Source organism: Poecile atricapillus, chromosome 37 (assembly GCF_030490865.1).
Source record: "Poecile atricapillus isolate bPoeAtr1 chromosome 37, bPoeAtr1.hap1, whole genome shotgun sequence".
Lineage (NCBI taxonomy): Eukaryota > Metazoa > Chordata > Aves > Passeriformes > Paridae > Poecile > Poecile atricapillus.
The window spans coordinates 1,899,678-1,914,306 of NC_081285.1; the positions used below are offsets into that span (position 1 = coordinate 1,899,678).

At 46.7% G+C, this 14,629-nt stretch overlaps 1 protein-coding gene across 1 annotated transcript in view; it reads right to left on the reverse strand.

Annotated features, from left to right (window-relative positions):
- Positions 1 to 629: 629 nt before the first annotated feature.
- LOC131591066 (uncharacterized) overlaps positions 630 to 14,629 on the reverse strand; it is a 62,273-nt gene continuing 48,273 nt past the window's right edge. The window contains exon 2 of the mRNA XM_058861501.1: positions 630 to 3,602. Within this exon, the coding sequence (XP_058717484.1) occupies positions 1,164 to 2,891 (1,728 nt within the window). The 5' untranslated portion in view covers positions 2,892 to 3,602 and the 3' untranslated portion in view covers positions 630 to 1,163. The remainder of the gene's footprint in view (positions 3,603 to 14,629) is intronic.

Here is a 14,629-nt window from a genome sequence, read left to right on the forward strand (position 1 = left end):
GATTTCTTGGCATGGAATAATGAAGTTAACTAGTGTCCCGACAGAATCTCCTCATATGTAAAGGAGATTCTGTATGTATTTCAACTTGTGTCATCAGAGCAGAGCATTGGAATCCGGGCCGGTGCCGATGGATATCTCGGCCGTGCTTTCCCCTTTGTCCTTTTTGATTGCTTTTCCAACACTGGTTTGACAGGTGGGATGTTCAGGCCTGGCGATGCCTATCTTTTTGGAGCTTGTCTTTCTTTGTCAACCTGATTGTTCCCCACGGAAATCTGTAGGGCGTTGTTCAGGTCCGGAGGTAGATATCTTCCCCGAGCCAGTTCCATTGTTGTTTTGATGATCCTTGTCCTGTCTATTTGTCCGAGTTGATGGGCCTGCCTGAGTTCGTTATCTGGGTGTTGGTAGCAATCTGCCGCTTTCCGGAGGGGATCCCGACCAGACCCGGAGAGGGGTTTTTTACATTTCGTATTTTTTGCATCATTACAAACACATGTCTTATTTATAACTTTCCGAATTTTTAATACATACAATAATTTATTACAGTCCCCCACCTAATAATTTATCACATAAAAAATTCGTTCTTTTAAAACTAATTACTCTGTGGAAGAGGAATATTTGCATTCCTCTTACCTATTTTTATTATCTTCTTCATCTGTTACTGAACTATCAATTTCTTGTGACAACATGTGTTTGTTCTCAAATTTTTCTAAGGCTTTTAGTGCATTTTTACTTTCTTTCTCTTCCTCTAATTTCATTATTTTAGAGAGAAGGGCTGTTTTATCTTGTGCCTTTTCTGGGTCTGTTGGGAGGGTGGCAATTTGCATTCCTTGGACCACAGAGTGTATTAATCTGATTAGACAAGGAATTAGACATGGTAGGAAGATGACTCCAGCAGCTGAACATCCTATAAAGAACACTAGCTTTTTCCACCAAGCCCCCTGACCAAAAATTTGGTCCCACCAGGAGGCTTGTAGGATGGAATTCCATTTTTGGACTGGCACATGTGCCACCTTTTTTATTTCTGCAGCTAGTCCCTTTATAGTTTCCCCGTAGTCATCTATCTCCATGCAACACTCAGATTCATTATATCTTCCGCACACTCCTCCCTCCTCAGCTAGCAAGTAGTCGAGAGCTAATCTGTTTTGGTAAACAAAGGCTCTCATTTAGGAATGTTGCCTTGCTAGGAGTTCCAGGGCTTCTGAAGTGTGGTTTGAAACTAATTCCATTACCGCTTGCAGTCTGATGAGCCGATTGAGGAGGTAAATGGGGGTTCTATAACCCCAACTGCCATCATTTGCCCAGGTGGCTGGACCATAATATTGTATGATTCTCTCGGCAGGCCATTCCTCCTCTTTCCATTTCTGGCTCCCTCCTGCCATTGGTAATATCTTTTTTAGATCCCTCTTTTGTCGGGCTAGAGTTTCAAAGAGGGGAGCACCTAAAGACTTGCTTTCACCTTTTGGTAATGTAAAGAAAAATGGCCGAATTAATCCGAGTGTGCATGACCCTTTCCACTTCCGAGGTAATTCACTGTATGCTTTCTTTCCGCATACCCAGTAAATTCCATCGGGAGCTTCCCAATCTCTATTAATTCTTGCCGGATCCTCCCAATAGTCCCTCAGGCCTATGAATGCATGGAAGGGATTGGCCCCTGGTTTTTTGCTCCAACAAAGTCCAATAGTTTCTATCCACTCGCAGTTATTTTCCCGATAGGGAATCCAATACCCTTCGGGCGATTCCGGTTGCCAGATTTTTGTTTTCTTATCTGAGTTTACCGTGAGGGTATTTACACACGGAGTGTATCCTACCAGATCGGTAAACTCCTTTCCCTCCCGGCTGATGCAAAAAGTTCCAATTATTCGATCGTCTATTACCCATCCCTCTGGTCTCCGGGTTGTTTTTGAGAATTTTAATTCTGTCCATTTTAGTAATTGTTCAGGGGTCAATCCCTCTCCCTTCCATGGCCATCTTTCAGCTGATTTTAAACCACCGCATATCCAACAGTTGGATAAACCCAATTCAGTGGCTATTTCCTGCATTAAGTCTACAAATAAGTTTTGGTCTGGGCTAGGTAATTTCCAATTGTCATATTGTTTCTCCAATAATTCATATTGTTTACTGAGAGAGTTTAACCTCTCTTGCTCCAATCTTTTCTTTTTATTTTCCATTTCCTGTCGTTTCATTTCCATGGCAATCTGTTTTATTTTACTTTCTGGGTCTAACCCTTCCTCATCCTTAGAAAAACAGAACACTGGGTCAAATTGAAGACACGCGTTTTCGTCATCTGACTTCAATAGATCCAAAATTATTGGTTCATTATTGAATGTCAGTTTCGCTTCGTGTTTCAAATTTTTCCCTTCCCAATACAATTTCCCCCCCATCATGCACGGTTTTAAGTTTGCTTTATTGCAGCATGTAGGGTTAACTCGGTGGTAAGCCAAAAATGTCGAATGTTTCTTTCCCCCAATCCAGACAGTTTTATTACACTGTCCACAGACCGCGATTGGGGAAATTCCCTTTATTTCTCTTTTATTCCGGAAGTGGGTCATTGCGACCCCTAATTCTTCCGAGGTCCGAATGGGTCTTTCCTTGATACTTGCTCCTGAATTCGAGCACCAGACTTTTTCTTTTAATTTACACAATTTGAACTGAGTACCGTTTAACCAACATATTCCCGCGTGTAGTTCTGGAGGACACTCGGTCAAACGCTCGATTTTTGTGGCAGTCTGACACTGCTCACACTTCCCCAGGGGACCCTCCCCTGGGGGCGCCTCGGGCTCCATTCCTTTGATCGAGCACATGGCTAGGCTCAGGGACATCAGGATTCCCCACAATCGCATCCCTCTGCCATTCCCTCCGCCCGTATAAGAGTATACGGCGGGGGTAACCATTTTCTCGGCAGCAAGGACTGTCTTCAGGGGACCTTGATGTCCTGATGGCAAACCTTCGCTTAAAGGTTGCCCACCGAGACGCTTTAACCGGGTCAAACCTGCACGGTACTTTCACGGTTCTACGGCACTCAATCTCCAAGGGTTCTGCTTTGCAATCAAGCTGACCCCCTAATCCTTTTTGATAAAACAGGAACCACTCCGGAGAGTCAAGTTCCAAAAGGCCCGCTCGAGTTGCAAGTATCAGGAATCTGTTGGTCTGATCTAATTCTTTCTCGTAGCACCTAGTGCACAATCCCTTTGGTTTATAACCTCTTATGCAATGAGCCACCCAAATCTGCTTACAATAAGCACACTTAAAATGCACAAACGGAAAACAGTAACAATCACGGATATTACAACTTATCCTTTCGCCACTGTTCATTTGTGTTGCCTTCGGAGCTTGATTTTCAAATCTCCTGGCGGGGTGGTGATCTTCCACTCAGGGGCTTTGCAATCGGGAACTTTCTTTGTTCGAGAAAAGTGAGTCCAACCTTTCTCGGCTGTTCGTACAGCGGTGTCTGTTGTCAGAAGAACGAGGAACGGGCCTTCCCAATGAGGGCTGAGGGGAAGTTCCCTCCACACTTTGATCAATACTTTGTCGCCCGGCTGGATTTTGTGAATTGGAAATCCCAATGACGCGCTTTGGGGAATCAATCCTCTTCTCCTGAGCTCCTGTAAATTTTTATTTACAGAAATGAGATAAGGTTGTAACTGCACATCCCCTATTTGAGGATGTGACACCGGCATTCCATGCCTATATGGCATCCCATATAGCATTTCAAAGGGGGACAAGCCGGTTTCCGAATGAGGCATGGTCCTGATGTTTAACAATGCCAAAGGAAGACATCGGACCCAAGTCATTTTTGTTTCAATTATTAATTTGGACAATTGTGATTTTAATGTTTGATTCATCCTTTCTACCTGCCCCGAACTTTGAGGATGCCAGGGAGTGTGATATTGCCATCTGATTCCCAATGCTTCCGACAATTGTTTAATGATTTTTGAGGTGAAGTGAGTACCTTGGTCTGAATCGATATGGTCTACTATCCCATATCTAGGAATTATTTCTTCTAGTAGAATTTTAGACACAGTTTGGGCTGTAGCCTTCGCTCTAGGAAATGCTTCTACCCAATGTGTCAGTTTATCTACTATCACTAGTAAATATTTATTTCTCCCAATCTTTTGTAATTCCGTGAAATCCACCTGGATTCTTTCGAATGGCCTGTACGACAGTGGCCGACCACCCCAATTTGTTGGTTTTGAATTTGATCGGTTAATTTTCTGGCATATCACGCACCCTTGTACCTCTTGTTTGGCAAGCTCAAAGATTCCTTTACATCCGAAAAATTTTAAAAATTGTTCAGCCAACGCTCTGGTTCCCCAGTGGGTTTGCTCATGCAATCTTCGGAGTATTCCCTTTGCTATACTTTTTGGAACTAGCTCCCTCCCATCCGGTAACCACCATTTATTTTCCTTGAAATATCCACCTACCTTTCTGAAATCTTCCAGCTCCTTCTCCGAAGGAAGCACGGATACTTCTGGTGGTTCCTTGGGACTAATCTCAGGAATACTTACCGCCAGCAACGCAGCTCGTTTCGCCTCTTTGTCTGCTAAATTGTTCCCCCTTGTGTGAAACTGCCACCCAGTTTGGTGTCCTTTTACATGGACTACCGATATCTCCTGGGGCTCCCTGACAGCTTCTAAAATTTGTCTAATGATTTCTCCATGTATTAATCCTTTTCCCTTTGTATTTATTAAACCTCTTTCTTCCCATATTTTTCCGAAAGTGTGCACTACCCCAAATGCATACTTTGAATCCGTGAAAATCGTTCCCCTTTTTCCCTTCAGGCCTTTGAGGGCTCTTAAGAGTGCAAATAGTTCACAGGCTTGAGCTGACCAGCTTGCCTGCAGGGGACCTGATTCAATGATTTGTCCGGTCATACCATTTATGATGGCATAACCTGATTTTCTTTTTCCTTCTACCATTTTTGATGAACCATCAATGAACCATTTCTCCCCCCCTTCTAACTCTTGATCTTCCAGGTCCGGTCTTACCTTAGTTTGCAATTCTACTACTTCAATGCAATTATGCAATAGCTCACCTGTTGGTTCCCCAAACAAAAACTGCGCCGGGTTCTGTGCAGTAGTCGTTCTTAACTCGAGGCCTGGCGAACTGATTAGCATGGCTTCGTATTTCAGAAGTCTTGAATCAGTTAGCCACTTCTCGGCCTTTTGTTGTAAGATATTTCTTACATCGTGTGGGGTGTAGACTGTTAAAGAGGCTCCAAAAGTTATCTTTTTTGCTTCCCCAACTAACAGAGCTACTGCAACAATTGCCTGTAAGCAAGTAGGCCACCCTCGACTGACTGGATCTAGGATTTTTGATAAAAATCCTATGGGCTTTTTCTTTTCTGCCCATTCCTGGGTCAGAACTCCTTGGGCTGTTTGTCCACTTACATCGACAAACAGCTGGAATTCCTTGTTCGTGTCTGGCAAGGTTAGAACTGGGGCAGTTATGAGTGCAGTTTTCAGTTCCTGAAACTTACTTTCATCTTGAGTGGTCCATTTCAATCTGTCAGTGTTTAATCTTTCATACAAAAACTTTACTTTTTCACTGTATCCTTCAATCCACTGTCTGCAATATCCCAGGAGCCCTAAAAATTGCCTGATTTGTCTTTTTGTTTTTGGGGCTGGGAGCACGAGGATCCCAGCCACTCTGTCAGGGTCTAACCTCTTTTTCCCCTGAGAAATCCAATGTCCAAGGTATTTTACCTCGGGCTCTGTGAATTGCAGTTTGGATTTTGATACCTTCAAACCCTTTTTTCCCAGAAAATTCAACAACGAAATTGTACTCTTTTTAACCTGTTCTTCTGTTGTTCCGGCAATTAATAAATCATCTACGTATTGTAATAGTTTTGTCCCTTCCTCTGGGATGAATTCAGTAAGTAATTGCTCCAATGCCTGTCCGAATAAATTTGGTGATTCTACGAATCCCTGGGGGAGGACCGTCCACCTTAACTGTTGATTTCTGTTCGTGTCAGGATCCTCCCACTGAAAGGCAAAGAAATTCCTACTCCCTTCATCCAAAGGACAAGTCCAGAATGCATCTTTTAAATCAATTACACTATACCATACATCCTCAGGTGAGAGTCTGTTAAGTAAAGTATAAGGATTTGCCACCACCGGAAACCTGGTTCGGGTTCTAGCATTTACTGCCCTGAGATCCTGAACCAGTCGGAAGCTCCCATCCGCTTTCTTTACTGCCAGGATGGGGGTGTTATGTTGGGACATGCAGGGTTCGAGGGTACCCCCTCTAAGGAGGTCATCAATTACTAATTTCAAACCTCTTCTCCCTTCTATCGGGATGGGATATTGTTTGATCCTTATCGGATCCTCTGGGTTTTCTATTTCAATTTTGATGGGGGTAATATCTAATTTCCCCACCTCCCCTTTCGAATGCCATACTTTGGGATCAATTTCCCTTTCATCTTTTGGAGTCAAATGGAATATCTTTATTACTAATTCAGAATTCTTTACAACAATGTTTATACCTAATGCAACAATCATATCTCTTCCTAATAAATTGTAATCAGCTTCTTCTACTAATAATAAATTTCCTAGACATATCTTATTTTGAGACTTAATTTCCACATCTTTTATTACAGAAACTTTGAAGGGATCTCCCTTAGCACCGATTACCACTACTTTTTCTTTACTTGCCACACATCCCCTGGGTAATTTCTGCAGGGTGCTTCTCTCAGCTCCCGTGTCAACCAAAAATTCTATTTCTTGGCGATGGGGACCTACTTTTAATTTTATCAAGGGCTCTTTTGCTGTTATCATCCCCATCCCCAAAGAGCCCAAGACTTCCCTAATCTTCTTGAAATACTTGTTCATCTTTTAATTTCTGACGGCAGTTCCGCTGAATGTGTCCTACTTTCTTACAGTAGAAACATTCTGGGGGATCCTTCCGCGGGGCGGAGCCATCCTTTTGAGACTCTTGCGGCTTTTTCGGCGCTGTTTTAAACTTGCCTTGTGCCTGTTCCTGTTTCTGAGCCTCCTTTACTGCGGCCACTAGTATTTTGGCCTGGAGTTTCTGTTTCTCATCCTCTCTCCTCATGTAAATCTTTTGAGCTTCCCTTAGAAGCTCTTGGAGACTTTTCTCTTGCCACCCTTCAATCTTTTCTAATTTCTTTCGAATATCCTCCCATGACTTTGCCACAAATTGGGTTTTGAGTAACACTTCTCCCACCGGAGAGCTAGGATCAGTCCCAGAGTAAATCTGCAGACTTCATCGCAACCTCTCCAACCATTCGGTGGGTGATTCCTCCTTCCCTTGGCATTCCCCAAACACCTTACTAATATTTTGGCCTCGGGGAACCGCTTCCCTTATTCCTTGCACAATGATATTTCTCAAATCATTCATACTTCTCCTGCCATCCTCTGTTTGGGCGTTCCAACTCGGGCTTACGCTCGGCCATTTCTGATCGCCTGGCGTTCCCTGAGGATTTCGCCGCTCCCAGTCTCTGATACCAGCCTGTTTAATCATTTCTCTTTCTTCTTGACTAAACAGGGATCTCAGGATAGCCATGAGATCCTCATATGTATAAATACTACTACCTAAAAATTCATCCAATCTCTCAGCCACTCCAAACGGATCATCTAACAATCGTCCCATCTCTTTCTTAAATGCTCGCACATCCCCTGAGTTTAGGGGTACATTCACAAACCCAATCACTCCTGGGGCGGTAGGCACCTCCCTGAGAAGGAACATTCTGTGCCTACTCTCATTCTCTTCCCATCCTTCACTCATTTGTCTAGACTTAAAACGAGTCCTGCTTGCGGGGGGGGAATTGGGGTTTTTGAGAGTCTGCTCCTTTATTATTGATGTAAAGTCCGTTGCCACCAGGTTACTATGAAGGATTCCCTCTGCCAAATTCGAGGGGCCTGGCTGTGGCAGTGGGACGGGCAATGGGGGATAAGGAGATCCCCGACCTCGCACCACCATAGATTCTGGAGAAGCGGCGGCGACAGTGGTACCCACAGGAGGAGCCAGAGGGGGGGCCACCGGAACCACTGCTGATGCCGGCTCCCCTGTTTGCGATGTGTGTGCTTCACCTGGTCGTGCCGGCGAGCCCGTGGGAGCTGATGGCACCACTTGATCCACCACGGGAGACCCTGCCGGCCCGTGGTATGGAGGGGGTAAATGATCAAGGGGTTCCCAGGTTTCTGTTTTTGTTTCACTTTTTAGTTTCATTGGGAATAGCCCTACTCTGGCCTTTAGCCAGAGCTTGGCATATTCCTTTTCCTCGGAGTCCGAGGAGACTTTGCTCTCTACATAAGAGAGTAATTCACTACACGTCCACCTTTCAAATGTTCCTAATATCGGCCAGGTGAGATGGGGTCTCAATTCCTGCCCACCCCAAACCTCGGCACAATAGTAGATCATTTTTGCCTTGGACTTCTTTTTCCTTTCAGGGCAATTTTCCCAATATTTTAACAACCAACCTAAAGGACTTTCTGGTGGGATGTCTAGCAATTCCTTCGTTGTTTTGGAAGGGTTTTTCTTATCAACTGGCTTTTGCACTTTACTCTTTCTCTGTCCCATGGTGAAAAGGGAGTCTTACCTGTTTTTCTGCGTTGTGTTCGTATTTGGAGAGTCAAAAGTCTGCTAATACTCACCTTCGCGGTTTGCTGTACCGGGGTTTTTCTTAGCACTTAGATCTCTCCTCCGGACCTCCCCTTGGGTCCCTGTTGCTGGAAGAGTTTACTAATTCCCGAGCTCAACTGGACATCCTCTTCCTCTTCCAGCCCCTTGTGATCGGTCCCCCAGAGCACCCCTTTGGCCCCAGGCTTTACAAACGTGAAGAGAGAGTCCTCTCACACCGACTCGCTTCCTCCGTGGCCGGCCAATTCCCTCGCGGGAGGATGGAAACGCGGCCTTGGAGTCCGCTCTCGCTCCGTGATCAGATCACGTCTCACACACGCTTGCCCAATCACCAGCTCAACCTCACAGTACTTACAGCAATTTTCTTGCGAGGATGTCTTCGTGCACGATTGACTTTTTATGAGCTACCAAGCCGCGGCTTTTCTTTCCGAGCTCCTTTGGATCCGTGTTCTCTTTTATTGTGGTTTTTACCTCAGCCTAAATTTTGGTTCGGATGTCGGAGTGAACTGCAGAGGTTCTCGGCTCCCCAGGCCGCCGAAATCAGCGGGGGTACCCGTCCTGGATAGCGAGGTTCTCCCACAGTTTTCCGATCCGAGTCACGGCACCAATCTGTTATAAATGCAAAGGCAATTTCGTGATACGAAATGAAAAAGAGAAATTTATTAATAAACAACAATAAGCGAAACAACGATAAAAACCCACAATAAAAAGATCAGCGCAGCGCTGGGTGGACAGGGTCTACACCAGAGGTATAGGTCTCCCAAATCCACCTCTGAGCGTTCTCAGGATTGGGGTTTTATAGGATTTTTAAGTCCTCAGGCCAAAATTCCAAGCAGGCTCCATTCACCAAGTGTCCTTGATTGTCCAGTGAATGGATTTCCTGACATGGAATAATGACATTAACTAGTGTCCGGACAGAATCTCCTCATATGTAAAGGAGATTCTGTATGTGTTGCAATGTTAGGTTTTCATGGCAGGGTGGTGGAATCCGGGCTGGTGCCGATGGATATCTCGGCCTGGCTGTTCCCCTTTGTCTCTCCTGATTGCCTTTTCAACACCGGGATGTTCAGGTCTGGCGAAGCCTATCTTTTGGAGCTTGTCTTTTTCGTTGATCAGTTTCTTTTCCCACCGGGATCTGCAGGGCGTTGCTCAGGTCCGGAGGTAGATAATTTCCCGAGCCAGCTCCATTGTCTTTCTGATGGTCCGTGTCCTGTCTGTTTGTTCGAGTTGATGGGCCGGCCTGAGTTCGTTATCTGGGTGTTGCTGGCAATCAGCGGCTTTTTGGAGAAAGCCCCGTTCCGCTATGAGGAGAGGCCTTTATACATTTTATATTTTTATGTCATTGCAAAACACATTTGTCTTATTGATATACTTCGAATTTTTAATACAACAATAATTTATTACACCACACTCCCCTTTAACCCGTTCTGTTCCAACACACCAACATGATCCGTCCATCCCCTGTTATCAAGACTCCTTCTCGACTCCCCTTATTGCCCCCCAGGTATGGATTCTCAAGACCCCTTCTCAACTCCCCTGATTGCCCCCCCTGGGCATGGAGTGCCAAGACCCCTTCCTTTATTGCCCCCTTTGGGCATCTATATCCTTAATGTTATAAATGCAATGGCAAAATAGGGTTAATAAAAAAGCGATTTATTATAAAACAATTTCAAGCACCAGCAATGAGAGAAAAAAAACACAATAAATAGATCAGCGCAGCGCCGGGTGGACAGGGATCTGTACCCAGAGGTACCGAGTTCCTAAATCCACGAAGTAGGCACTGCAGTCCGGGGTTCTTATAGGGGTTTTCGTATCCTGGGGCAAAATCCAGAGTAAGCACCGTCCAACAAAAGAGTTTGAATAGACTTTCCAGATCCGTTGAGCTGAGTCAATGGTCGGTGGAGCAGAGTCCTTTCACATGCGAGAGGCTCTGAGTGTCCTCCGATTGCATTTCCCAGAATGGAGCGGCCAGTTTGGGTGCGGGAGCAGATGGATATCTCGATGGAGCAGAGTCCCTTTCACATGCAAAATGGCTCCGAGTGTTTTTTCTGATTGCACCTACCATTGCACCTACCGGGGTGGAGTGGCCAGTTTGGGTGCAGAGGAGGTGGATATCTCGACCAGGCCACTCTCATTGTCTGGTTTGATTGCTCGTGTCCTGCTTTTTATTTTGTGTTGATAAGCGTTGCTGCTGATCGTTACTGCCCGACTCGGGAAGGTATCTCTGGATTATTTTACATTTTGTATCTTTACAGTATTACAAATATAACATATAATTCTTTATTCTCTTTCACGAATTTTTATGCAATGTTATATTTATCACACTTAACTACCTCTGGGAGAACATGCAAACCAACATTCTTCCAAGGGATTCTTTGGAGATATTTTGGGATCGTCATCCCTTTTGCTGGGCCCCTTCCTGGCTGTACCCTTGCAACCCACCATGGGTGCCTTATTTTACCTGTGCTACCCTCCATGGCTGCCCTCTCAGGTTTACCTGTGCTACCCTCCATGGGTGCCCTCCCAGTTTTGCGCTCCAAAGATCCCATTTTACTCACTGGTGAGATTTTCAGGAGTCCTTCCCTGTGGACTCTTCACGGACCCCCCTGGTCCACCTCTCGTCTGTCTCCTGGACAGTCTCGGGAGCCCAATCGATCACCCAGTGTCAGCCACCACCAAGGGGAGCTGATCACCAAAACTGGGTGAGGCACCTTCAGCTCCACTCGTCGCCTGCTGCCCTGGATGGTGGAAATATCCCAGACTGAGCGCCCAAATTGTCAGGAAAATTAATCCACAAACACCAGAGGTTTATGTCCAAAAAGGAGACAGAGGAGTCCTTTCACTTTATTTGATTAAAGGGAGAGGCCATGGGGCATTCCCCTGAGGTCTCTCCTATTTTTGGAAGGTGCAGCCTTCTTTTTTATCCTAATTCCCAGCCGTATGTGTCTTCTCTCTTTCCCCATAGGCTGAAGGACTTGAGAGGTACAGACTGCCCAGAACACCTGATACCTGCGATACCTCCTCATCCCACCCCCCCCCCCACCCCAAAGCATAATCTCCTTCTTAATTCTTAACTCTTGTGGAATTTTATCGTGTTTCCCCAGTGTCCCTTTCATCTTTCGCTCAATCAGTGGAATCCATCCTTTTGTTTCTGCTATCTCTCAGTGATAGTTTCATCTTATTAGCAGACCCACAGCTTCTTTGTAAAGACAAACCTGTCATTCCTCTCAAGACTATCCCCTCTTTTTAAAAGAAAATAAAAAGGGGCAGTTGCAGAATGCCCCTGCCTCATGAGGGGGGGATTCTACCTAGACAGACAGCATCAGGTGAGAAGCATAATTTAAAGAAGATTCCGTTCCTCCACCCTATGGGACGTGCCCCTGCAAGCCTGGGAAAAGACACTCCACCCCATTTTGCCAGATAAGGAATGGCCCAAGAATGTTCTTCTTTTCCTTTGCCCTCATGGGTTTAAATTCTACTGCAGTGTCCCCGCCTTAGTTCTTTCCATTGCTTGTCCTCCTCGACCCACCCCTTTGCAGTCCCCTGCTCCTCTCGCTATTCAGTCTGGACTTTAAACTCCACCCCTACCCTGGCATATAAAACCCATGACTCTACCCTAGTTCTTGTCTTGGTCCCTAGCTCAATAAAGGATCCTGAATTCTAAACCATGACTCATCCTGTTGTCTTTTCCTTTTGGTTGTTAGTAGCTGCCTGAGGTCTGAGACTCCAGGGCCTGGGGCAGTTGTTGTGCCCCTCCCTGTGGTGGAACACAACAACAAAAAAAGTTCATTAACAGGAAAAAAAAATATAATAAAAATCAGAATAAACCTTCAGAACACTTCTCCTCCCCCCATAGCTCTTGTTTCTCACTGACAATGTGCAGAGACAAAACCTGGGACTTTCAGTCAGTTTACCACTTCTACAATAGTTGTTTTCAGTCCACTTAAGGAGATGAGTCTCTCTTGCCATGCCATGGAGACATCTCCACAAGAAACAGTTTTCTTGTGGCTTTTAATTTCCACAAATAGCAGCTGCCCAAAAATCTGCAATTATGAATCCCTCCCATCTTTTACAGCTTTTCCACAGCTGCATTGTTGACCCATGTCAGCTTAATTGAGTGCTGTTTTGAAGGATGAGCTCCATGTCCATGCTGCTTTCTCTATGTGTTTTCACTCCTTCTTTTTCTTGACACAGGAAAGAATTTGTGTTCATAGGTTTATTTGTTCTCAAGCTTTATCAGTTGAAACAGTTTTTATAGAGTTCTGTATCGTTGGACTGATTGATCTCATCCAGGCTCCGCAATCAAGGAATCACTGTTTTTGCTGCCATGGTGCCCACCAGCACTGCCCTCGCTGTGCTGGCTGCCGGTGCCACCTCGCGTTTTTCCTTCCTGTGGGGCACCAGGAAAAAAAAAGAAAAAAAGCTTTTGTCCTTCAGTCTGCAGCATAGCTAAAAACAGCTAAGCAAGCAAAGTCTATTGAGTCATGCTGAGATAACTGTGGCTGCACGGTGCCACCCTGGCCCCTCTGATCCCAGCCATGCAGCCCTGGCCACGTGGCTGCTCCTGGTTGTCGGTGGCTGCTTGGCTGCTCCTGCCCCCAGCCCTTTTTGGTTTCAGGGCCGCTCCTGGCCCTGGACCCTCTTGGCTTTGGGGCCACCCCTGGCCCCAGACCCTCTCAGCTTTGGGGCCACTCCCAGCACCAGCCGTGGGGCCATTCCCGGTGCTGGTCCCCAGGCTCCACCAGGAAAGGGGCCTGGCCCAGTTGAGAAGGGGCCCCAGCCATCCACCAGGATGGGGCCTGGAAAGCTTCCTGGTGACAGGCTCTGCAGCCTGCTCTCCACACCTCTGGGGGCTGAAAAACTCAACCGTGCTGTGTGGCAGCTGCCACGGCGACACACCGACTTGGCAGTGGCGGGAGGGCCGTCCTGGGCCTGGCAGCGGGGTCCGTGTGGGGCCAGCCCAGGCCCAACCTGTTCAAAGGCCACAAGTCAAGAGAGATTTCCCAGGCTTTTTTTCCTTTATAAAATGTGCTTTTCCAAAGAGGCATATTCAACTCTTTTAAGTGGTTTAACCAGGTGTCAATCTTCAAATTTAGACAGATGATTGGCTCGTCAAAACCAGGCAGTTCATTGGCTCTGGCAGGTTCCCTACAGAGAACCACTCCCGCAGTCTGAGGACCTCTTCCCCTCAACTGAAACCAGAATTCATTAAACCACAACACTGTCCATGGGCACAGCCCCAGGGGATGGGATGGGATGGGATGGGATGGGATGGGATGGGATGGGATGGGATGGGATGGGATGGGATGGGATGGGATGGGATGGGATGGGATGGGATGGGATGGGATGGGATGGGATGGGATGGGATGGGATGGGATGGGATGGGACGGGGCAATGCTGGCTGGAAGTTCCAGCTTTGGAGCCCAGCTCTCCCACTCACCCTCCTGCAGCGGCTGGAACTGCTGCACCTCTTCAGTCTCATATTCAGGAGCAGCTCCAGGGCCTCCTTCGTCCTCCTCTACCCAGGCCAGCTTGGGCACTCTTGGGGGCCTCTTCTCCATGTCTTTTCCTATCCTTCTCCATCCTGTCCATGGGCACAACCCAACGGGATGGGATGGGATGGGATGGGATGGGATGGGATGGGATGGGATGGGATGGGATGGGATGGGATGGGATGGGATGGGATGGGATGGGATGGGATGGGATGGGATGGGATGGGATGAGACGTGATGGGATGGGATGGGATGGGATGGGGCAATGCTCACTGGAATGAAGTTCCAGCTGGAAGTTCCAGCTTTGGAGCCCAGCTCTCCCACTCACCCTCCTGCAGTGGCTGGAACTGCTGCACCTCTTCAATCTCATATTCAGGAGCAGCTCCAGGGCCTCCTTCGTCCTCCTCTACCCAGGCCAGCTTGGGCACTCTTGGGGGCCTCTGCTCCATGTCTTTTCCCATCCTCCTCCTTCCTGTCCATGGGCACAACCCAACAGGATGGGATGGGATGGGATAGGAAGAGATGGGGCTGGATGGGAT